The 26,155-nt window shown below is 47.9% G+C and overlaps 1 protein-coding gene across 2 annotated transcripts in view; it reads right to left on the minus strand.

Moving 5' to 3' along the window:
- LOC146805739 (stomatin-like) overlaps window positions 1-26,155 on the minus strand; it is a 475,458-nt gene that overhangs the window by 333,346 nt on the left and 115,957 nt on the right. For both annotated transcript variants that reach the window (XM_085623041.1, XM_085623040.1), the window contains one exon: window positions 23,521-23,624. In XM_085623041.1, coding sequence (XP_085479167.1) covers window positions 23,521-23,624 — 104 coding nt within the window. The remainder of the gene's footprint in view (window positions 1-23,520; window positions 23,625-26,155) is intronic.

Here is a 26,155-nt window from a genome sequence, read left to right on the forward strand (position 1 = left end):
CACATTAATCTACATGTGAACATTTCATACAAACATGCATTGAACATACACTATTTTCCTAGAGGTGATAAAGAGGATCCAACAAAGCTTGCAAGACACACATGCTGTTCACATTTGCTTTGAAAGGATTTTAATATTTAAAAACATTTTAATGCAATATGCTCTAGTTTCGCGGTTACTGATTTTACGCCTATCGGCCAGAAGACACGTGACACAAAGAGCTGACAAATGGTGCATCTCGGGACAATCATTTTTGAGGGAATTAAGGGTGGTGGGAAGTGGAAATCCTGCAACCACACAGCCCCTATGCAGAAAACAGATCAGTTTGTCACATACTGCAGTGTGTGAGTGTCACTGATGCACTTGTGGCTGTCCGTGCTCCTTTCAGTTGAATATCCTCAAGAGAAGGTGGGACAGTGGCAGCACGTGCTGCCAGCAGAAGCAGAAATGCTTTTCTTCCACCTGGCATTTCCCCAGTGGGCTGAAGCCCTTGGAGTATGGTTTTGAAAGCTCAGGGATGCTCCTAGTACCTCTATCACTTTTCCCAGCTCCTGGATGTTAGTTATAGCAGTACTGGGACAGCTTCAAGAGAGAGAGAGAAAGAGAGGGAGAGAAGGGGAAGGTAGAGGAAAGCAATCAGAAAAGGGAGAAGAGAGAAGGTGAGCGAGAGTGAAGTGAGAGAGTGTTGTTCCACTGCTTTTGGAGCAGTGTGAAAGGAAAAAATAAAATGATATTAACAGAAATTATTATTATTTTATTTTTAGTATCTTGCAGTCAGGCTAGGGCGGGGCATGGCTGGGCTCCCGTAACATTGAGGGAGGAGTGGTTGCTCCACCTTAAGTGTGCCTTGCTTAATTTGAGACGGAGCTTTCCGGTGCTGAGCACTGGCACTTAATTGGTTTCAGGTGCTGGGCACCGGCACCTAATTATCAACACCGCACTAAGGGCAGTCTGCCACAAGGTGGCGCTGCTCATGTAATTTAGAGAGGAGCAGTATAACAGCTGTTTAGGGAAACAATATACATTAAAAAATGACTAATACCTGCCTCCCCCAGCCATTCCTTTAACTTTGGGAACCCGGAATGATCTTTACTGTTGCATTTACATGCGAGAGAGAGGGTTAGTAGTTTTTTTGGCAGTGACGACAGGGGCGATGGGTGGTGCAAGCTGAAGTGTCCTCCTGGTCAGAGCCCTGGCACTTAATATTTTACAAATTTAGCACTGATGAAGGTTTGGCCAACCGTCTTGGGCAGACCAAACAGTCATGCGCACATTGCATGTTCTCCACTGGGCTGTAATGCACAGCCTGGGTGTAGAACATGCACAGGCTGACAGTCCCCGTCTGAGCACCAAACCACGGAGCTCGGACCAATCACGAGGCTGCTGTCATGTGATGGCAGCTTCATGATTGGCTTAGGGGAGCCTGGGTGCTGCAGTGAGCCAGCAGAATAGCGAGAACAAAGAGGAGACCGGCGACAAGCAGGTAAATCTTTTTGTTTCTAACCTCCCCTGCCTAACCACCCTCCCCCTGCCACCGTTACCTACAAGATGCCACTGAAAAGAAATGTTCACTGTTGCGTTAACCGTGCTTGCAGAACTTATTTTGTCTAATCTACTAGTATCAGCAATATCAGGTATTGTAGTGCTGCAGCAGACTGAGTCCTTGTTTTCAACAATTCATGAGTGCTTACTTTGAGCAAAGTATCAACTCGCAAGACTGCAGGCGTTTAACTGTTTATTATATGTATTTTGCCCTGTCTCATTATGAAAATAGTTCTAATTATGTATTCAAACGAAACATTCCTAAACGCTTTCTTTCAACCAGTTCCACCAGGGCACCTGTTTCATGACTTTGTGTAAGCTAGAGGACTTCCTTCTGTGATTTGCATGGATTTGTGTCTGTTTCTCCTCACAGATGTAACTTCAAGCAAAAACATGGCACAGTAACTCTTGCATTTTTAATCATTTTAGATGGCTAAGGTGGTCCAGCTCTTTAGGACAACGAGACCCACCACGTTTTACCTCTTTAAGCACAATTAAAACATGTCCTCTGTGATGCTTCAAACCCCTGCGAGTGACGTCAAGTCAGAGAGTGGACACATGATCCAATAACGCCTTGCATTTAAGTGCCAACATGAGTCTATGAGATCTCGCAGAAGAGCATGAGTACATCCTTTGGCTGTTTAATAACTTCACAATGGGGCATTTTATCACATTTTCGACTGACACAAGCACCCTCTTCCACTAGGTATGCCCAACCTAGTAATCTAACGCATCCATAGACAGAAATGAGAGCTTAATAGACTGCATCTGATTTCTAAAGTGATTTGTTTCCTTTTTTATTCTGAGAACATCTTATCACAGGAACAGCAACATGTGTTTCACGATATTCTTGTGGCTTCATCAGGGCCAGTATAAATTTCAGATACAATCAACATCTCAGTAACGGAGCCTAGTGCAAAGGACGGTGTGTCTCCTTGGCCATTGGATTTGAATGAAAAATGTATAAAGCGCTGGAATCACCCACTCAGGGGTATCCCGCACTGACCACAGAAAACAAAATAGGGTGTAGTGGGACGCTCGGTTATTGAAGAGTTCATTTTTCAATAGTTTCCTAAATTTAATAAGTTAAGGCCACTTGCGTAAGGCGATGGGGAGCGATTCCAAAGACGCGGGGAAACACAGGCAAAAGATTTGCCCCTGGTCCGAAGTTTGTTAACCCGGTGGACTACTAGCAGAGCTTTACCACCGGAATGCACAGATCTGTTAGGATGATAATGGACTAGTTGTTCCGCCAGATACCTGGGCACGGTATCATTGATTGTTTTATGGACCAGGCAGCAGATTTTAAACTTGATCCGATCATGGATAGGGAGCCAGTAAAGACATTTCAGTAATGGCACGGAGGCTGCCCTGGGATGCAAGTTAAGAGCCAACCGTGCTGCCGTGTTCTGAACTACTTGCAACCTGTTTAGCACCACCTAATTTGCTGCTATGAGGAGTGCATTGCAGTAGTCAAGACGACTGACTACTAAAACTCGGAGCAGGGTCTTACTGGCAGATAAAGGGAGAAGATAGAACACACTCTGAAGGAGCTTCAACATGAAAAAGCATGTGCCTGAGACAGCAGCCACTTGGTCTTCGATGGATAAAGAGAGGTCAAGATATACTCCCAGATTTTTGCCTTGATAATGGGGATAGGAGCAGGGCCTAAATCTGACGGCCACCAGTCGGGGGACCACAGAAGTTGTGCTTCAATGAACAGAAGAACTTCAGTTTTATTGGCATTCAACTGGAGAAAGTTCTTAGTCATCCAGTTGTAAATAGCACGGATACCCTTTTCAAAAAGCTGTTTTGTCGCCACCAAATTATTATCTAATGAAAGCAGAAGTTGCGTGTCGTCCGCTTATGAGAAAGGAACAAAGCCTTGTTCTCTGATGATCCTTGCAAGGGGGGCCACATATATATTAAACAGTGTGGGACTGAGGCGTGAGCCCTGAGGGACCCCCTTCCTAAGTGGTTTAGCCCCAGATCGAAAGGGATCCAGATTGACCGTTTGAATGTGCCGCTCAAGAAAGCTGGAGAACCATTGAAGAGCTGGCCCTACCACACCAATTTACGTCAGTCTTTGCAATAGCCTATGATGAGCTACAGTATCAAAGGCTGTGAAGAGGTTGAGCAGCACTAATGATACTGCCCTGTTATTATCCAGAGGAAGTTTAATAAAATCTGTCACGCCTATCAGGGTGGTTTCAGTGGAGTGTCTAGGTCTGAAACCAGACTGTGAGAGGTCAAGACATATTTGGGCTTCAATGTATTTCATGAGCTGCGAGTTGATATATCCCTCCAAAAGTTTACTCATGAGCGGAAGGAGCGAAATAGGGCGATAGTTAGATAGCTCTGCAGGAGGCATGTTAATCTTCTTACAAATCGGAATGATTTGAGCAGATTGCCAAGCCAAAGGCACTTTTCCCTCACGCAAAGAGTAGTTGAATAAAGAGCATATTGGAGAGGCGAGATGCCGAGACAGCAGGGTAAACAGTTTAGCTGGCATGATATCTGTAGGGCAGCCTGATTTAGCTGCTTTTAACACCTCTTCTACTTTAGAGTCCTGCAGGGGAGGAAGCGTGCTAACACAACATCTTTCTTGCTGAAAACTGTAGAAGAATGAATGAGAGTGTCAGAGATACTGGCATTCCCGGGAAAAGTGTCATAGATTTTATTAATTTTTTCATCAAAAAAATTGGAGATATTGTCACATAGAGTCTGAGAAGTAGGGATCAGATTGGCGCAGGCAGTAGGTGACGTAAAGGATTTAAGAATCATGTAGAGTTCCTTTGCAAAGTTCCCTGCTTCAATTAATTGCACGTGGATGTGTCCTTTCCGAGTTAGCTTAATTTTTTTATGGTAAGTAGTAACAGCTGCTTTAAATATATCTTTCTCTGCCTGCAATTGGGTTTTGCACCAGATTCTTTTCCAGCTTTTTACATTTAGATTTCTCTCTACATAGTTCTGGTGAAAACCAGACTGTCTTCTTTCTTTGGGATTTGGACTGTAGTAGCTTAAGAGGCGCCAAAGTGTCTAAGGCTGCCTATACAGAATGATGAAGTTCATTAAGTTTGCTATTTATATCCCCGGGCTTGGCAAAAGTAGGTGGTCTGAACTCCTTCAAGAAGCTTTCTTCTGAAATGTTATGCCACTGTCGCGTGATCTTCCCGCTGGGCAGGATGTTGGCAACCATCTGATGCCAGCTATTAATCTGAAAATTGATTAGAGAGTGGTCTGACCAGACCACTGGTACCAGGAGGTGGGAGTGTATATGAGGAGAATTGGCGAGAATAAGATCTAATGTATCCCCTGCTACATGGGTCGGCGCTGAGTTGTTTTTATCCAGCCCTACAGAGGCCATGTCTGCCAGGAAGAGAGCGGCGCAAAATCAAAGGGGATGGTGGACGGAGTGTTGAACAATGCAATCATTTATACCGATGGCTCAGCTCAACCAGCCACCCGCTCCAAATACGCTTATTCAGCGGCTTGCACAATTGTTGTTGGATCAATTGTCAAGGGAGAATTTAAGTCTTCCATAGTGCATACTCAGGCACTTGGAGACTGTACGGCACAATTGGCGGAGCTGTGCGCTCTTGTTCTCGCTCTCAAGTTTGCTGTTCCTAATGTGAATACTCTTATTGTAGCGATACCAAAGGGGATGATGGACGGAGCGTTTGAGCAAATCAAACACTCACCCCCAGTCAGCTGATCTGGGTTTAATCCATCATCATTTTTTAGCTCACTCCACCACCCCAGTTCGGACATGGCCATATGCAAATCAGTCTGACCCTATGCCTCATGGGAACAGTCCAGCCCGAACTGCCAAGCCATGTCTTCCCTGGACCGGAAACAAGCATCCTGGGACCGGATTCGGGTTCATAACCCTCATCAGCCAGGCTATCTTGAATCCAGTGGCAAAGTGAGCAAGGGAACCACGTCTGGGTATACCCTGCCAACTTAGGGCGAACAAAGCGATACCAAAGGGGATGACGGACAGAGCGTTTGAGCAAATCAAACACTCACCCCCAGTCAACTGATCTGGGTTTAATCCATCATCATTCTTTAGCTCACTCCGTCCCCCAGTTCAGACATGGCCATATGCAAATCAGTCTGACCCTGTGCCTCATGGGAACAGTCCAGCCCGAACTGCCAAGCCATGTCTTCCCTGGACCGGAAACAAGCATCCTGGGACCGGTTTCTGGCTAATCAGCTGTCATCAGCCAGGCTATCTTGAATCCAGTGGCAAAGTGAACAAGGGACCCACGTCTGGGCATACCCTGCCAACTTAGGGCGAACAAAGCAAAACCAAAGGGGATGATGGACGGAGTGTTGAACAATGCAAGCACTCACCCCCAGTCAACTGATATGGGTTAAATTCATCATCATTCTTTAGCTCACTCCGCCACCCCAGTTCAGACATGGCCATATGCAAATCAGTCTGACCCTGTGCCTCATGGGAACAGTCCAGCCCGAACTGCCAAGCCATGTCTTCCCTGGACCGGAAACAAGCATCCTGGGACCGGTTTCTGGTTCATAACCCTCTTCAGCCAGGCTATCTTGAATCCAGTGGCAAAGTGAGCAAGGGACCCACGTCTGGGCATACCCTGCCAACTTAGGGCGAACAAAGCAAAACCAAAGGGGATGAAGGACGGAGTGTTGAACATTGCAAGCAGTCAGTTTGGACTGGACGGTTCCCGTGAGGCACAGGGTCAGAATGATTTGCATATGGCCATGTCTGAACTGGGGTGGCGGAGTGAGCTAAAGAATTATGATGGATTAAACCCAGATCAGTTGACTGGGGGTGAGTGCTTGCAATGTTCAACACTCCGTCCATCATCTCCTTTGGTTTTGCTTTGGAAAAGAGCGGCGTCAGTGTTCTCATTATTTTCACTGTGTATGTTAAAATCCCAAAGTTGGAGGAATTGTTTAGAAGAAATGACGTGAGGGGCGATCCTTTCCGTTAGTTTTAAAAAAAAGTCCTTAAGAGGCCCTGGAGGGTGATATACTAGAGCGCCTATCCAGCAATCCTCGGGTGAAAGTTACATTTAAAAAAAACAAATCTAAATTGAATTGTCTACGGAAGTATACATTATTGTAATATTCAGGGATGATTTAAAAACAATTGCAACACCTCCACCTACTTTACTGTCCCTATTAAGATGCATAATTCAATACTGATCTGGGAGATCTAGTGTGATGGCTGGGATGGAGTAGGGTTTGAGCCAAGTTTGTTAGAAATCCTACATCGGGCCTGGGAGTTAAAAAAATTCCATATTTCAATACAGTATTTGGGTAGGAATCTAACGTTTATTAAAAAGGCTCTTTTGCCAAAGTTATGGGAGATGCCTGTTACTACCTTCGAGTCATCAGGCGAGCTGCAAAGAAGAGTGATAACTCGCAGCAATCCAACAACAGTTCTACTGCTCTAGATTTTGTCTGTCTTAGCACCTGGCTATTGAACAACGAAGCCGCAGATATGTGACAGGTATAGTGAGAAGGCTAGTCTTGGCTTTTTAAGATATCAGATGCTGTCTAGAGGTTCATTGCATTTAAACCTTGTTAGAATTGGGGGTCTCTAGTTAGCAGAGATAGGTGCTTTTGACCAAGTAGGGACCCTAGTCAGGGAAAGGGGGGTACACTCCTGGATAACCCCTGCTCACCCCCTTGGTAGCTTGGCACGAGCAGACAAGCTTATCTCAGAGGCAATGTGTAAAGCATTTGTGAACACATACAGTAATACAGTAAAAACACTACAAATGGACACCACACCAGTCTAGAAAAATAAATAATCTTTACTGGGTTTAACACTAGACCAAACGACAAAAATCCACAATACAGCACCTAGAATATGCTACAAAAATAGGTTATTCACTTAAATGCGGTCTCTAGCAACAAATAACTCCACCTGGAGTTATTACGACATCGTGACAGAAGAAATCCCAAAGTACGGTGCGACCGCGAGGTGCGCGGCGTCGGGCCGGGATTCAAACAGACCCACAAAGAACAGTACCTTGGAAAAGTGATGAAAAACAAAGACAGCTCACGGCGTCGGGGAGGTGCGGCTCCGTAGGCGCTATGCGGCATCGGTTCCTTATGACTCCAGGGGAGGTGTAGACTCTGTTCCTTACAGCAGAGCAGAGGAGGTGAGATGACAGTTCCTTAATGCGTGGGTGTTGGACTTGGCCCTTTTTGCAGGGTCATCCCTGAACTCTTTGCCTTCCTCCTGTATTTTCTCTGACCTGTTTTTGTTGGTTTTATGACTCTGGGCAGTTTACCACTGCTGATCAGTGCTAAAGTGCATATGCTCTCCCTATTGTAAATTGATGTATGGATTAGTGACTCCATAATTGGCGTATTTGATTTACTATCAGACCCTAGTACAGTGCACCGCATGTGCCTAGGGCGTGTAAATCAAATGCTGCTGGTGGGCTTGCAGCACTGGTTGTGCCACCCACCGAAGCAGCTTAGAAAGCGTGTCTGAGGCCTGCCATTGCAGAGCCTGGGTGCAGTCTGGGACTGCCATGGCGACTTGGTAAGTGCACACAGTTGCCAGTCCCTAAACCTTCCCTTTTCTACATATCAGACACCCCTAAGGTAGGCCCTAGGGCAGGGTGCATTGTATGTGAAAGGTAGAACATGCCCTGATGTGTGTGGTATGTCCTGATATTGAATTACAGCCAATTTCGTTTTTTCACTATTGCAAGGCTATCTGTTCCCATAGGCCAGAATGGGCAGTTTGATTATAACATCTTATAATACTAACTGACCCAGGGAACAAGGTAGAAATTTGAGTTTAAAATGCCTGAACTTAGAATGTGGAAATACATCTTTTAGTGTGGGTGATTTGTACATTCTGTGTTTGAAAATACCACTTTTAGAACATAGGTATTTTCTTGCCTAACCATCCAACATGCCTCTGCTAGGTTTGTGTATTCCATGTCTTGTTTGTGAGTGCCAGGGGACTGGAGAGGGTCTTGGCTCCAGCAGTCTGATGGGTCGGGGCTGGGCTGAATAGGACCTGCATTGAATAGAGAGTAGGGGGAGTGGATTTCCTTTCACCCACCTGAGCCCTCATAGAATAGAGAGTAGGGGGCGGAGATTTCCTTTCACTGACCTGAGCCTTCATAGAATAGAGAGTAGGGTAAGGAGATTTCCTTTCAGTTACCTGGGCCAGGTCTGCTTTCAACAATGCTGTCACCACCTCCTGCCAGGATGCTGCACAGAATTAGATTTGGCTGGGCACAGGCACCCTCTGCCTTCAGAGGACAAAGGATTTAGTAGTATAAATATTGGGGCCCAGAACTTTAGATCACTTCTGGGAATCAAGACAAACCCTTTGCCAACGAGAAGAACAAAGGAAACTGAAGGAGGAGACTGCCCCTGTGCTGTGCTGTTTGGGTTTGGCCTGCAGTGGTTACTTTATTGCCTAGGAAAGGAGAAAAAGAACTCTGTGTGTACTTTTACTATCTGGAGAAAGATCTCCAAGGGCTTGAAATTGAGCTTGCCTCCTGTTCTGAAGTCTCAGGAACACAAAGACTTCACCCCTTCTGTCTACCTGCATCTAGAACTGCTGTTTTAGCTGCTACAGAAGGAAATTGCAACACTGACCCCGCGAGCAACACCATAACCTGCACCGAAGCCGTGGGCACCGCTCGTGAAGATCACAACCCACCGCCCCAACTTGCACCGTAGGCCTGACGCCTGCTAACGCCGTGCAGCATCGACTCCGAAGCCGTCATCGAGGCCGCTGCCTGCACCAGAGCCGAAGACACCTCTCGTAACATCCACAATGCACCGTCCCGACTCACCCCGCAGCCCCGACTTCACCAACGCGGTGCTTCATCAACGCGGAGCCGATCCTCGACCTGGGTGACTTCCGAAGCCATCGACATTGCGACATCGTAAGGAACAGTGGTTTTGGCGCCATCATGACGTCACCTCCCCGACTGTTAGATTTGGGGATCTCTAGTTGGCAGAGGTAGGTACCTTTGACCAAATAGGGACTCTTGTGTCTAGTCAGGGTAAGGGTCTACACTCCTAAAAAAAACCCTGCTCACCCTCTTGGTAGCTTATCATGAGCAGGCAGTCTTATCTCAAAGGCAGTGTGTTAAGCATTTGTGAACACATATAGTAATACAGTGAAAACACTGCCGATGGAAACCACACAGGTTGTATTATAAAAATAAGTATTTTTATATAGACTTAAAACAAGACCAAAATGACAAAAATCCACAATACAGTATTCAAAAATAGTCTCTAAAATGGTAGAAATAGCTCAGTTCTCTTTAGGTTGTAAATGCAACACTTTACTCTCAATGTAACTTGGATGCGAAATGCAAAGCAAACAAAAGGGTCGCAAGGAAGGTGGTGTGTTGGTTCCTTACAAGCAAGAACGGTGATGTGTCGGTTCCTTGCTTCGGGGGAGGTGATGAGTCGGTTCCTTACTGCAGTGCAAGGGAGGTGATGCGTCGGTTCCTTACCGGAGAGGAGGTGATGCGTCAGTTCTTCCCAGCGTGGGGAGGTGATGTGTCGGTTTCTTACTGTGCTCCGGTTAGGATGCGACAAGATGTCGCCTCGATGCGATGATCCGGTGCGATGTGACAAAATGGTGTCTTTGTTACGGTGCGTTAATGTAGATGCGTGCATGCCCGACGGCCGTGCGAAGATCTCGGTAACTTCTGAGCCAGAACAGGCCCTGCGACACTCTTCTCCGGTGATTCGCCGGCAACCTCTGCGGCGGCGACACGCTTCTCCAGTGATACGAAGCGCCTCTCCTGTGATGCGCCGGCAACCTCTGTGGCAGCAAAACGCTTCTCCGGTGATGCGACGGGCTTCTGCGATGCGATGTTGACAGCGGCAGTGGCGGCACGCTTCTTCTTCGTTGAGTCGCGCTTACAGCTCCCAGCGACATGCAGTCTCTCAGAAGGCCCAACACAACAGCAGGCACTTCAATTCCCAGCAAGGGAATTCAGGGGGGAGCTGGTGGTGAACTCTTGTATCCCTGAGAGTTCAGGCAGGAGGCAAGCTCAATGTTCAAGCCCTTGGAGATCTTCTTCAAGACGATGAAAGCACACTCAGTCCTTTTCTCCTTTATTTGGCAATGAAGCAACCACTGCAGGCCAACCCCCAACCACACAGCACAGAGGTAGTCTCCTCCTTCTGATTCCTGGTTCTTCACCTCAGCAAAGGTTCATCTTGATTCCCAGAAGTGATCTAAAGTCTTGGGGTCAGGGCCCCCATATTTATACTACCATTCTCTTTGTTCTCTGAAGGCAGAGGATCCTGTACCTAGTCCAAACCAGTTCTGGGTGCATTCTGCCAGTGCTCAACTTCTTCCTTTGTCAGTGTGGGCCAGGACCATCGGACGCACCACAGGAGGTGGGGCCAGCATTGTGTAAGGAAAGCACAGCCCTATTCAGGCCCAGGTGCTACTCCTTCCACAACTCCTCATGCCGATAGGTCTATTCAGCCTAGTGCTGACTCACCAGCGTCTCCTGGAGCCACCCCAGCCCCTGTCACTCACAAAACCAGACATACAATACACAAACTAGCAGAGGCAGGCTTGGATGGGTAGGCAAGAAAATACCTACTTTCTAAAAGTGGTATTTTCAAACACAGAATGTTAAAACCAACTCTAGTAAAAGATGTATTATCACATTCTGAGTTCAGGCATACTAAACTCGAATTTCTACCTTGTTCCCTGGGTCAGTTAGGATTGATTATAAGATGTTATAATCAAACTGCCCATTCTGGCCTATGGGAACAGATAACCTTGCAATAGTGAAAAACGCAATTGGCTGTAATTCACCATCAGGATATGCCAAACCCATCAGGGCATGTCCTACCTTTCACATACAATGCACCCTGCCCTAGGGCCTACCTTAGAGATGTCTGATATGCAGAAAAGGGAAGGTTTAGGGACTGGCAAGTGTGTGCACTCGCAAAGTCGACATGGCAGTCCCAGACTGCACACAGGCTCTGCAATGGCAGGCTTAAGTCACATTTTACAGACTGCTTCTGCGGGTGGCACAACCAGTGCTACAAGCCCACCAGCAGCATTTAATGTACAGGCCCTGGGCACACATAGTGGACTTACTAAGGTCTGACAAGTAAATCAAATAAGCCAATCATTGAGTCACTAATCCATTACAACAATTTACAATAGGGAGCACTTGCACTTTGGCACTGAATAGCAGTTGCAAAGTGCCCAAAGCATCTAGACCAGCAAAACATAGCAAAAACACAGGAGGCAACAGCAAAAAAATGGAAGGGAGACCCACGCCAATGGTGCCAGGTCTAACAAACCTGAATTGTATATTTGCTGTGTGCAGCAGACCAACATGTCAATGTTGCCTCCTTTAAAATACTGAACTCATAGTCCATGTAAAAATATATAGCATTTACTTGAAAAGAAAAAGCAACTTTAATGTATATACTTAATTAAATTTTTTATAGTACAAATATAAAAATATATATTACAAATATTATAAATTATATATATAGAAATATGGGGGGCGTGGCGGAGCGCCGATAGAGAAGGGAGCCTGAACCGGAGCTCCAACCGGTGATCCCTGATTGCAGACCATCCTGCCCGCTAAAGTGGGGCACTGCCAGAAATAAACCCACCTCCGGACGAGTCAAGGACTGGGGAACCGGCAGACAGCGAAGTGTCAGGGGGAAATAGTCTTCCTCTCCTGAAAACCGAGCCGGACGGAGGCGATGCGGGGACAGCCAAGATGGAGCCCGCAACCTGACCATCGCGGCCGAGGAACCAACTGGAGTCTGCCTGCGGCGCCGTGAGAAAACGAAGAGCTCCAGGGCGACGAAGTGGGCTACCGGAGTGCCGGCGGAGCCAGACACCCGTGTCGCCAGAGTAGAGCAGTGAGTCCAACTGGCGAGAGGGCCGAGAGGAGACGGAGACGTGGGCCATTTTAATGGCGCCGGCACCCTGAGGGCAGATGCGGACAGGACTCCAGGCACCGAGTGGGCTCCCGACCTGGAGCTGCTGCGGGGGCCCGCAGTCGGCTGTAGCTGAGGCCCACTGCCTGCGATCACTGCACACTGAGGGGCTCTGAGGCCCCGATACCCGAGGGGCTGAGCGGAGGTGCAGTGGCTAGGGCCCTGAGTCGAGGTGCGGCTGAGAGTGTATGCCGGTGGTGATTGGAGCCCTCATGGGACAAGAGGAGTTGGAGGAGACCTGGAGCGGCAGCACCCCTGGGCCATTGAGACGAGGTGGCGAGGCCGGCCGCCGATTGGGCGTAAAGTCAAGAAAGAATGGCGGTAAGGTGGCGGCGGCCAGGAGCCACTGCGAGATTGAGGGGCACCTACCTGAGGTGAGCAGAGCCTGCGGGGGCCGACGGAGCCAGTAGAGGGCTGGAATAGCAGGAATCAGAGGCCATTGGACTGAGACGGTGGGCCCGCTCAGCGATCGGGAGGGAAGAAGGGCCACTGAATTGGTGAAGCGAAAGGGGCCCGGGGCTGCTACGGGGCGCGAGAGGAGGCCAACCTGACGAATGCATGGAGCCCCCATGAAGAGGTGGGAGGCGGCCATGATATCGAAGGCTGCGGGGGTGACAGAGCCACCACCTGCGAGGGGGCCCATAAGGAATAGCTGTTTTGGACAAGCGAAGTGAATCGCCGCAGCAGGAAGTGTTATCACTATTGCAATCACCCAGGAGAGTGGGTCACTGGCAAGCTGGTGAGCGGCTCAACGCGGAGCAGCGAGGCGAAGTGGCAGAGGGAGGCCTGGACGATATTGCTGCGAAGAGGAGCGGGGTGGCCCCGCACATTGGCAACTGGAGAGTGGGGGAGATCTCTCGGGGCGGGCGGACGCTTAAAGCCGAGGCGGTTTGACCCAGGGGAGCAGCCAATGGAGAGTCAGGGTCAGAAGAGAGGTGGCCCTAGCCCATAGGGAAGAGCACACGCACGGCCAGCAGGGGACCTGATGGATGCCCCTGGAGCGCGGCCAGTGCCTACCCTGAACCTGAGATGGGGAGAGTTACCAAAAGATAGGAGGCGGAGTACCATGAGTCACCGGGCAGAGGAGTGAGTCCAACTGGCGAGAGGGCCGATAGGAGACGGAGACGTGGGCCATTTTAATGGCGCCGGCACCCTGAGGGGAGACGCGGACAGGACTCCGGGCACCGAGTGGGCTCCCCACCTGGAGCTGCTGCGGGGGCCCGCGGTCGGCTGTAGCTGAGGCCCACTGCCTGCGATCACTGCACACTGAGGCGCTCTGAGGCCCCGATACCCGAGGGGCTGAGCGGAGGTGCAGTGGCTGGGGCCCTGAGTCGAGGTGCGGCTGAGAGCGTATGCCAGTGGTGATTGGAGCCCTCATGGGACAAGAGGAGTTGGAGGAGACCTGGAGCGGCAGCACCCCTGGGCCATTGAGACGAGGTGGCGAGGCCGGCCGCCGATTGGGCGGAAAGTCAAGAAAGAACGGCGGTAAGGTGGCGGCGGCCAGGAGCCACTGCGAGATTGAGGGGCACCTACCTGAGGTGAGCAGAGCCTGCGGGGGCCGACGGAGCCAGTAGAGGGCTGGAATAGCAGGAATCAGAGGCCATTGGACTGAGACGGTGGGCCCGCTCAGCGATCGGGCGGGAAGAAGGGCCACTGAATTGGTGAAGCGACAGGGGCCCGGGGCTGCTACGGGGCGCGAGAGGAGGCCAACCTGACGAATGCATGGAGCCCCCATGAAGAGGTGAGAGGCGGTCATGATATCGAAGGCTGCGGGGGTGACAGAGCCGCCACCTGCGAGGGGGCCCATAAGGAATAGCTGTTTTGGAGAAGCGAAGTGAATCGCCGCAGCAGGAAGTGTTATCACTATTGCAATCACCCAGGAGAGTGGGTCACTGGCAAGCTGGTGAGCGGCTCAACGCGGAGCAGCGAGGCGAAGTGGCAGAGGGAGGCCTGGACGATATTGCTGCGAAGAGTAGCGGGGTGGCCCCGCGCATTGGCAACTGGAGAGCGGGGGGGAGCTCTCGGGGCGGGCGGACGCTTATAGCAGAGGCGGTTTGACCCAGGGGAGCAGCCAATGGAGAGTCAGGGTCAGAAGAGAGGTGGCCCTAGCCCATAGGGAAGAGCACACGCACAGCCAGCAGGGGAACTGATGGATGCCCCTGGAGCACGGCCAGTGCCTATCCTGAACCTGAGATGGGGAGAGTCACCAAAAGATAGGAGGCAGAGTACCATGAGTCGCCGGGCAGAGGCAGCGGGGAATCGCGAGCACCTATGGAGACCTGCGGTGACAGGGCCACACCCAAGACGAAATTTCACTTCATGATATCCTACAGGCCATAGAAACCTCCCAGGCTGCAGTAGAAACCAAAATAGACACGCTTAGCGAGGACCTGAGCCTCTTAAGGGCAGACCACAGGAAATTGGCAGAACGAGTCACGACAGTGGAGGGGGAGGTTGAAGGCCTGAAGACCCAAGTCCTGGAAGTTGTAGGGCTAGCACCCACGGGAGCACCGGAGTACTTGTGTTACCTCACCCAGGGAAGTCGGGTGCATAGGTGTCTTTTGGTGTCGGTTCGCGTCGTCAATTTCAATGGGAGCTGGCGAAGAAATGCTGCTGCCGTGAAGATGCGTAGTGTCCGAAGAGATCCAAGCCTGAATCGAAGATGAGAAAAACCTGAAAGCAGAGGGGACAGAGTCTGGGCCACTTGCCAGTGACCAGGAAGGCGATGAGAAGATGCCCACCAATGTCGGGTGATTTCAGGTGAAAGAGGTGAAGCTTGACTCTTCAGCCACGAAGTCCAGGAGGCATCGAGGACAACCAGGAGCTGGATTTGAGCTGTCCCACAAAGGATATCAAGTGCTGCAGCGTTGGTGCCCAGATTGGACACAACAAGCCTTGGCAACAGCAACCCACGCAGAAACGAGTAAGATGCTTCGGTGCAGAACAGCAAGGTCTGTGGGACTCACCACTTGGTTGGGAGTCAGGGCACATCTGGAGCAACCAGGAAAGCCCAAAGAAGTGCAAAGTTACCCCTTCAGGGACCCACCAGTCAACGGACCAGGGATCGCGAAGGGACCTCGAGACGAAACACAAAATGGCGTCCCACGGGTCACTCGGAATGACCAGGCTGACAATCTTCAATGGATTCAGTGCTCGAGGTGGGGGCTACAAGTCAGCCCAAGCACGACTTCAAGAGATTTTGAGAAGTCAATGCACTTGCAGAAATGCACGGTGGCCAGGAGTTCTGGTTCCATGCGGGCTGCGGGTCTCAGCTTTGCTGGGGACTCGGGTTGGCCTCTGAGATGTCTGGAAATGCTCTTCCTGGGCTGCAATTACTGTGGAGTCCGGCGGGAGCTTCAATGATGCAGACCGGCAAATTGCTTCATTGGTGCCTGCCAAGCAGGGGAGTCACTCCGAAACCCCAAGGGAGATTTCTTCAGTCCTCTGGTCTTGAGCAGAGCGTTGAAGGTCCAGGATTCAGCTTCAGAGTTTCGTCCAGGGTAATCTAAAGTCCTAAGGACATGGGTCCCATACTTCTACTAAGGTAGGGGGTTGGACATACTCTGGGGACCCACCTATGGGAAGGTTTGGAAAGAGGGGTGGCTACACCCATTTCCTTTGTCCAGTTTCGCGCCAGAGAAGGGGCTGGAAGCCCCTGAACCGATTTGAGCTGGACTATGCACAGGGACACCAAATGTGCCCCCAGTGCAGGACTTCAGAGCACTCAAAGAGTGCTCCCACCCAGCCCCAATACACATAAGCCTGTCTGGAAGGTGGTTACACCTCCCTGTAACAGGAAACCTATTGTCCAGGCCTCCCCTACCGGAGTTTCGGTCAGCAGCAGGAGGCCAGACCTGTGTCTGTGGCTGCAGCATCCATTTTGTGATGCCAGGGCTCTATTAAGTTTCTACTGGGTATACCAGTACTGTCCTGTCTCTCCCTTTAGAAGGGTGGGATCATACTCCGACACCAGTTACTCGTATGGGGGTATGATTCCAAGGTGTTTGACACCAAACCCGACATGTTTCCATGCAGCCAGTCCAAAGTTAGCATTTACCGTTTGGTTATAATGCACTTAAGAGTATATGGTCAGGCTGCACTACAAACAGCATCAGAGAAGGGTCTTTGAACGCTGCAGAGGGGCTCTGCTCATGCAGTGGCACCCTCTCACATAAGAATCAAACACTCTGCCTTCAGGATTGATAAGGCCTGGCACAGGAGTGACTTATATGTTTATATGTGTGAATATGTATAGTGATATAGGTAACTTAAATCACAGTAAGGGGTGCATGCATCACCTTACCCAGGCTGCAGTAGTAGACCTGTGGTGTCATTTTGGGTGGCTTTCCAGGGGTGGCATAATACATGCTTCAGCCCCTGGTAGGCCTCTGTGGTACCTATGCCCTCGGTACATAGTATACCATATACTAGGGACTTATAAGGGCACCTCAGTTCCAATCTGAACTGTACCTAAAGTACATGAAATCATTTTAGAGAGGATGCAGCTAGGCTGGGGCCCTAATTAGCAGGGTCCCAGCCAGACTAAAGTCGAAAAACAGTGAAACACCAGCAAAAAGTGGGGGTAAACATGTGAAGCAGATCCTACTCTCCTACACATAAGGCGGGATTCAATACAGCCGCTAGACAGGTTGAGAAACCGCTGGAAGGAGGACATGGCCAAACCCTTAGCAGACAAGGACTGGGAGCATATTCTGGAAAGGGCATCCAAAGTCCCCAGGAACGCACACTTTAACCTGATCAGCTTTTACACATTCCACCGGGAGTACCTAACCGCAGAACAAATTAATAGATACTTGCAGGAGCGGAAGCCCAATGCCCGAGATGCGCAACAGTAGGAGCGACATACATCCACATGATGTGGAGCTGTACCTCTCTAATGCAGTACTGGCAGTAGGTGACACAGGAGATGGCTAGAATCATGGAGAGTGTAATCCATTGCACGCCAGAGCATGCCCTACTGGGATTGTTCACACGCACTGCTAAGACTAAGACTACCAACAGGTTTCAGGACCTCGCCTTTGTCCTTCGCGAAACGAGAAATAACTCGTAACTGGAAAACTCCCGAATGGACCAAGCGCGAGTGGGTGGAAATGGGAGCTGGTTACATGGGCGGTATGTGAAGGCAGGGTCCAGTTGAGGAATGCGCAGCGAGGGTTAGGAAGGGAAGAGAGGGCCAGGACCTGGGAGGCGTTGGTGGAGGGCATGCGGAGCGATGGAAGGGCATCTGGCGCTTCAACCCCTGAGTGATCACCACAACAGGAACACCTCAGCTGGGGAGGACAACGAGGGGACAAGAGGGGCTACGGACAAGGAGAGGGATATGTCACACACAAGTATTTGGGACGGCCAAGGCGGGCTGGGAGGCAGTCACGGACAGTCATTTTACTCAGGCTGAAGCAAGGGAGGAAGGTTATCGAGCTGGTGAGGATCTACCCGGGAGACAGCAGTGCAAGGGGGAGGGGAGGGGTGGTACAGTTAGGGGGTTGTTGGGGTAAGGGAGAGGAAGGGGGATAGAGAGGGGCAGAATGCGACTTTTATTAGCTAATCAGGAGAAGGATTAGGGGACCTGCAACGCAAATGGGGATGAAACTAAAGATATGAGATCCATGACTACCCATGCAAGTAAAGGCAGGAAATCCGTGGTGGGAGGATCTGCCAGGGGCACTTTAGACCATTTCATTACCAGGGCTGCCACCGTTTTGGAGCACGAGATAGCTATCGCTGAACGACGTCTGTCCCTAGAACCTTTGTTTCAAAAACGCTCTTCGTTGGGACATATTGTGGATGTACTTTCTCCTCCTACCACCTCTATCTGTAACCCTGCTGAACCCTGTGTATCCGATTTGGATTTTATCCCCCAGACCCCTGCCGCTACGGACACATCAATCGTGCCAAATAAAAACAATGGGTATACCTCTGATATCTCCTATCTTACTGATAATTCAACAACGGAACTGATTCCCACTAAAACCCTCAAGAAAGTAAAGAAAAATACCTTTAGGAATAAACCCACGAGTACTAAAATCACTAAACGTAAGAAAAATATCAAAGTCCCTCCTCCTAAATCAACCCTTTCAGTTGTCCAGACCACAACATCTGTAGAATCCGTGCAGGATGATATTCAGATAAATCCACCTTATTCTCCTAAACTGTTAATAGATATTGAGCATCTGGTGAAATCTTTACTCTCCCCTTTAGTGGAAAGAATGAAAAATCTTACCGTCCAGCTAACATCCCTGGAAACAACTGTTAGTTTGCTTACCACATCCATCAGGGATTCAAATTTCAGTTCCCAAAAAAATCCCATTGACTCATCACACGTTGGTCATACCTTACCAGATCAAAAACTAACCCAGCTCGTACCACCACCTAGATTGGCAACCTTACCTTTAGCAATGCCTACACAGGAAAACAGTGCCCTAGTCAGTAAGTCACCTACAGCCACCCTAAAGCATAACCCGATAGATCTCAATAAAGGCAATCCCAATTCACAGCTGCTTTTGCTTGGCCCGGAGCGAATGACCGATCATATTGACCTGCCGCCAGAAGCAGCTCATATGTGGTGATTCTTGCCGGTGTTCCGGTACTTGCCAGGGACAAACAAGAGACCTATCAGGAACTTAAAAATAAGGTTGTACACTGGCTCACTAAAAATAGGACCCTCCCCAGTGACATCAATGGGGAAATATTACATGTAAGAAGGTTGGAATGGGTTGGTTCTAGGCCAAAGGATATCAAGGGAGATGTAATTATTATAAACTTTAGAGACCGTAGGGTTTTGCGCCACATAGTAGACTGGTATACCCCTACTAGTGGCCCAGGTATTTCGACACATGCCCTAAGTTATTTTTACCCACGTTCTCTTCTGTTAAATCCGCAAAATTCACACATCTTATCCAGACCCATCGCCCAACCTTTTTACCCATCTCTTCCCACCTCAAATAGATTTGCCATCCTCTCGAGCCTGGACGACCTAGATTGACTTTTTCAGCTAAACAACGAGCCGAGTAACAATGACATCCAAAGTACTATTCAACCCTCTTTAGAGGCAGATGGTTACTACCTTAAGATTAATACCGTGAGCCCAGGCAACCTTGAAACCAATATAGCGACACCCATCAATGCCTATAGCTTGAACTCTGAGCATAGTCCCCAATGTGATGGCTTAAATACATCACTGAATCAATTCCAGTCTGAAGTTACGGTATGTCCGTTAGATCTATCTGCTCCCTGCCAGTTAAATGACACTCCTGAGCATTTCAAAGGCGCCACGGGTAGCAACATCGATATTAACAATAAACCTATGGCCGTAAGGCTCTTGTCATGGAATGTGGCAGGTCTCCTCGATAAATTATCGAACCCTTCATGGATCCAATCTGTCTCCACTTCTTGTATCATTTGTTTACAGGAAACATGGTCCATTGATGAACTCCATCTTTTAGGTTATAAGACCTTACACACCCCAGCGTTGCTGAGCCCGCATGGTAGAAGTAGAGGCGGATTAGTGACTTACATATCTGTAGAGTCAGGTATATCATCCACTAACTTTTTTGGGACTGAAAATTACCAGATTATCTCTTTAAAAGGTAATCGTCTTAATAACATTACCTTGGTCAACTTTTATAATAACATACCTAGTTCCCGTTATGAAACGGTTCTAAACGGTTTAAAGGCAGATTTAATTAAAGTGGAGTCCCATCTTCAAACAGATATGTTGCTTATATGGGCAGGGGACTTCAACTGCTCCCTGTGTCCACTGAGTACGGGTGGCACCTGTGGTCTAGACTCTATTAGAAGCGATACCACTTCTCACTTTCGGCATTCGACATTAGGCGACCTTCTGAATGGATTAATATTGCATTTTAATGTGTCATATGCGAATGAATTATGTAGTCCTCCGAAAGATTTTAAACCAACTTATAATGGGAGAGGTTGCCACTCCACAATCGACTATATCTTGATATCCTCAAGGTACACAGAGCTTATTACCAACTGGGAGACACTGGACTGTGCCATCAGTGACCACTACCCATTAACGGCATCTATTAGAACAGTCACCACATCAAAGGATGATTTAAGGGTAAACCCGTCCCACACCCCGCCCATCACTTTGGGTTGCACGATGGGACTTTATCCTCAATGGGACAAAGTGGTCCCTCCTGTGTTCCTTAACACTCTGATTAATAATACACATGAGCATATCCAGACATGTCTGTCCACCTCAGAAAGCCCACAGGCAATTAGAAATGCTTTCTCCATTATATCAAGGGAGATTAAGAATTTACTCTCTAGGGCACCTAAGAAATTTTCACAGAGCAGTATTGGCTGGTTTGATCGATCATGCACCAAGGCCTTGAAACGTTTAAAAATAACCCTGCAAAATAAACCCCGTAACCTATCGGAAATTAGAGACGCTAGACAAAAATATCGTGCAGCACGGGTGTCAAGAACTAAACAGTTAAAAACAGAGGCATGGCAAGCGTTACAGGAAGCTGCAAACAATAGGGATAACACCGCCTTCTGGAAAGCTGTTAATGCACCTTTTCTGAAGGGTATTCGAGATGTTAAACTCGAGATGGCTATACCCGCTGATATCTGGGTTGACCACTTTGGCACACTATACGATATAAGTGACGCTATGGTCCCTACAGCTTGTCTGGATCCCCACCATAACCAAGACAAAGAGCTGAATGCTCCCTCTCTTTTTCCCTTAGACCTTATTTTTGATTGTACTGAGGTCCTTATGGCATTGACTGAAAGCCCCTCTGGGAAGGCCCCCGGCCCTGACTGTGTTCCTATTGACGTTTTTAAAGCACAGCTAGACTTATGGGCCCCCCTGTTAACAAACGTCCTAAATTCCCTGAATCAAACAGGTTTTATAGACACATGGCCCGAAGCGGTCGTTGTCCCGATTTTTAAAAAGGGTGATAGGAACAATCCCTCTAACTACCGCCCTATCTCTTTGCTCGACTCTCTCATGAAAATCGCAGGGCGCATTATTTTAAATCGGATGCATGACTGGTTGGGTGAACATGACATTATTTCAAATTTACAATATGGTTTTAGACAGGGCAGAGGTACTATTGAGCAAGGTCTGAATTTGACCCTTATTATTGCAAAATATACTCAGGCAAGAAAGGGGAACCTGTTCGTGACCTTTGTAGACCTCAGTTCTGCATTTGACTGCGTTAACCATGAGATGCTTTGGGAATCCCTGGCCGAGATTGGCATTGAGCTCCCCATTCTCGCCTTTATTAAAGAGCTATATAGGGGTGCATCAGCTCGTGTCAGATATGGCAGACAAGGAGTGTGCTCGGATAGGTTTTACATTAAAAGAGGTGTAAGGCAGGGCTGTATTTTAGCTCCCTTACTGTTCACTCTCTATATAAATTCAGTAGGCCAGTATCTTAACAGAAATTATCACGATTACCCCACTATAAATGGGAAACCCATACCCATATTACTTTACGCAGATGACGCCGTAATTATGTCACAGACCCGCATGGGCCTCCAACGTGCAGTAAATGATTTTACAGAATTCATGTCACACCGAGGTCTAAAAATTAATGCATCAAAGACTTTTACCATGTCTTGCGGCCTGGGAATAGGGAAAAGAAAATGCACCATTTTCATTAACGGTAGCAAGCTTGAAAGTGTTGATAGGTTCCCCTATTTGGGCATTACCTTCGAGAAGAAGGGCTCCTGGCGGGCTGCTGCCCAAGCTAGAGGAGTTGCCTTTTCTAAAGCCATAGGGGCACTTATAAATTTCTCGAAAAAACTAGGGGGACGGCCGATCATCCCCTTATCACAGATCTACCGTGCCAAGTGCGTTTCCACATGCACATATGGATCAGGGATATGGGGTATTGGCCAGGCAGACCCCATACAACGCTCTGAGAACCGTTTTCTAAGATACCTTTTGGCAACACCACCCGGCACTTCTGTTTTTGTTTTGCATAAAGAACTTGGTTTTACATATATTATGGACATGATAAAATCTGCACCCGTTATATTATGGCACAAAGTGTGGACTACCCCTGAAACACACCTCAACAGGGAAATTATTATGGACTGTCTCAGCCTGAGCAATGTGCATAGTTTAAAATGGCTGAACTATGTGAGAAAGATGCTACACGACATGGGACACCCAGAATTTTTCACTGATCCAGCCACCCTAAATAACATCCCTAGAGTGACTCTAAAACGCTTGGCCATTAGCCACCTGGCAAATCGACGCTGGATCACTGAAAACTCCAAGTATACTGTACAGGAACATCAACTCTGCACTACTGTGGAAGGGATGCAACACTATCTTTCTGTAATTCCTTCTCCTTTCTCTCGCATGCTCGTGACCCGGCTCCGCACTGACACTTTTTTCAGACTGTTGACATTCCCTAATCAGAACTGTTGGTCGAGAAACTTGGAGAAATGCCCATGTGATGGCCTGTCATCTCAGTCCAACATTCACTGCATCCTTTTTTGTAAATTTTACCAACTGCCAAGGGTTGCCTATCTGAAACCGCTGCTCAAATCCTGGGGACTTCGTTCCTGCAGGGCAGCCTATCTTAAAATGAAAGCTTTAGACAGCCCTCTAGCTATCGCAGTGATTTCTTTTTATTTAAAAAAAGATTTTAATGACTAGGGCTTCTATGCACCCATAAAAGAACACATTGCTTTTATGCTCATTTATTGAATTTGATATGTCTACTATCACTCTTTTAAACTTTTATTTTATTTCATGATGTGATAATGTGATTTTATTGTACTTTTATGATAATGCTTTTGCATGTCGAATAAAGAATTTTGACTTGACTTGACTTGAGATCCATGATGGCTGGGTGAGACTCGAATCTGTTCAATACATGCTGATTATTGTATTATTGGATGACAATAAAAGACAATAACGTTTGTTTAAAAATATATAGAGAGAAATATAGATATATAGTTGCACGATTCATGACTGTGAGGCTCCAGCAATGTAAACTTACGTACCTTCACGCAAGACCAAATCGATATGGGGAAAGTGATGAGAACGATGATGAATGACATAAATATAAGAATCCAGCCAATAAAGCCGTAGCTTCCACTTTCTGTTTCTGCAATGCAATAGAAGAGCCACAGTTAATGTGCATTCAATTACCACACCAATACAGTTTTCAAAGACCATCATTTTTGCATTCGGCCTTCTCGTAATTTATTAAATATTTACTTTTTTAATTGCAATCTGCGCTTTAATCTGATATCCCTAGCGGCCATTATTCTATTGCCAATTGCAGGGCTATTTGAATGTGGGTTTGTTCACTAGCATTGCTCAGCTGTATTGCGAGCAGGCAGCACTGTGGACTCAAAGTTTGATAGGACAATCCATTCTATACAAATACAGACAGATGAACATTGAGAGCCCTCTTTACAGGACCTGCGCAAAGTTAATTTCAGGCACAAACTACTGCGCCCAAATCAGGATTCTAACCCGATTGCCAATTGTCCCCCCATGGGACTTCACCTGCACTATTTTCATCAAGTAAAATATGTCACCAATTATGCAGACAATCAGTGCAAAATACAAGTTTACTTCATAAGATGTAGGTTGGGAATATCAAAGGCCGAACATTATATTGACAGGTTTATGTTGTGACCAGACTAACGACGCACAAATTATAGAAAGGTAAGTTTGTATAGATTTCCTTTAGCTAACTCTCTCTCCCTCTTATATATATACATATATATATATTAGGACCTCGTTTCCATTCAAAAAGCATTTTTTGTTTTCCCAATACCTTTGGCGTCGTTAGACGAATCTTTGCGAAATTTTCAACGCCCCGGTCAGCTCCTGTCTTGAAAGTTTCGGGGCAAATCGTTGAGCGGGGGCTGAGAAAAAAGAGGGGTCCCAAAATGTGTTTTTCCCATGGTAATTTCCATAGGAAACTTTAGACAAAGCTACAGCCCGAACTGCTGAACGGAATTACACCAAATTTGGCAAAATGGTAGCCCTTGGTTCAGAAAGAACCCTTTTTGTTAAATGGTGTAAATCGGTTCAGTAGTTGCTGAGAAATTAAAGAAAGAAAAAAATGTATATATCTGAGCACCGAGGAGGGTTCGCGAACCCTTCCAAGCACGAGCTTTGTTCTAATTGGCTGCCAACACTCCAAATCAGGAACTGTTGGCAGCCATTTTGTGACTCGGTTACCGAGTCAGAAGAAAACTGTGTGAAAAAGGGAGAAAAACAAGACAAGGGACAGGATAGGAAAACCCTGACCGCCTATGCCTGCTCAGGGGGCCCCAAAAGGACTCCCAGGGCCCCCAAAAATGTATATATATTTTTTTTACTTCGAAGTCGTGCTGGGTGTGCAACTCCAGATGAGCAAATTTAAAAAAACAGAGCGCGGGGTTATTAAATATGGGGGGAGCCTCGGGCCACCCCCCAAGCCCCGGGGACCACCACCTCCCCGGGTTTATGTTAATTGCATTGGGGGGCCTTGGGCCCCTCCAAGTCATGGGGACCGCCACCTCCTCGAGGCACTAAAATTGAAATTCGGGGGTCCGTTACGGACCCCCAAGACCCAGGGACCGCCACCACCCCGGAGCTTCAAATAATAAATATTGGGTGGAGGGGCTCAAGCCCCCCCCCCACACTGCCCCGTGGACCACCACCTCCCTGGGGCACTAAAAATTGAAATTCGTGGGTCTGTTACGGACCCCCAAGCCCCGGGGACCACCACCTCTCCGGGGTTTTAGAAATGTTGGGAGGAGGCCACGTGGCCCCCTCCAGGAGCCCTTGGTGGCCCTGGGGACCGCCACCCCCCAGGGCCGGCTTTTGCAATGTCCCGGGGTGTCCACCCCTGGGACATTGCTGTTTGCAATGACGGCGGGAGCCATGCGGCTCCCGCCCTGTCATTGCAAACACTGCTTTGCTTGATTGAAGCGTGATTGGACCACTTCCATTTCTGTCTTTGCCATATGTTAGAGTATACGAAGACAGTTTGGGGGAAAAGCAACATCAATTCTGCAAAGGTGTCCTTCATTAGCATATCCAAACCTACCCTAGTTAATGTGCCTAGGTCATTGCCACCACAGTGCACAATCATCAGGTCAGGGGGTTGGAGATGCAAAAAGGTGTTAACCAAAGGCATCAATTGGTGCCACTTTAATCCTCTCTGTGCAATCCATTTAATATCTACATTTTGCAAAGCTAGGTCTTTGTGAATACCTCTGCGTTCAGCATGCCTTTTGCACCAGAAAACATAGCTGTGCCCAACAATCCACACTGTAAGCATCTTGAAGTGATGTCTGGAAGTAATGAAGAGATGTCTGTAGCTGAGGTTGTCAGTTGGTTGAATAAGAGTTATGTAAAGTGGTGGACAAGATGTTGGTTTAAAAAAAGAAGAGAATTGTTTGTCTGTTTAAGAACATTCTATATTGAAAAATAGGGTACATTTTTCTTTTTAAAAAACATTTTTCTTATTGGTTAGTAAAAAATGTTTGAAAGGTACAACAGACATGATTGAATTATATTTTGCCAAGTCAACCACACCTGCTGTTTGTATCTGCAACATTGAAAAATTGTGAATTTGTAGTCTGTGAGTTCAGTTAAATATTCTATGAAGTGTTGCTATGGAAACTGGCATTA

The sequence above is a fragment of the Triturus cristatus genome, chromosome 8 (genome assembly GCF_964204655.1).
Source record: "Triturus cristatus chromosome 8, aTriCri1.1, whole genome shotgun sequence".
NCBI classification, from domain to species: Eukaryota; Metazoa; Chordata; class Amphibia; order Caudata; family Salamandridae; genus Triturus; species Triturus cristatus.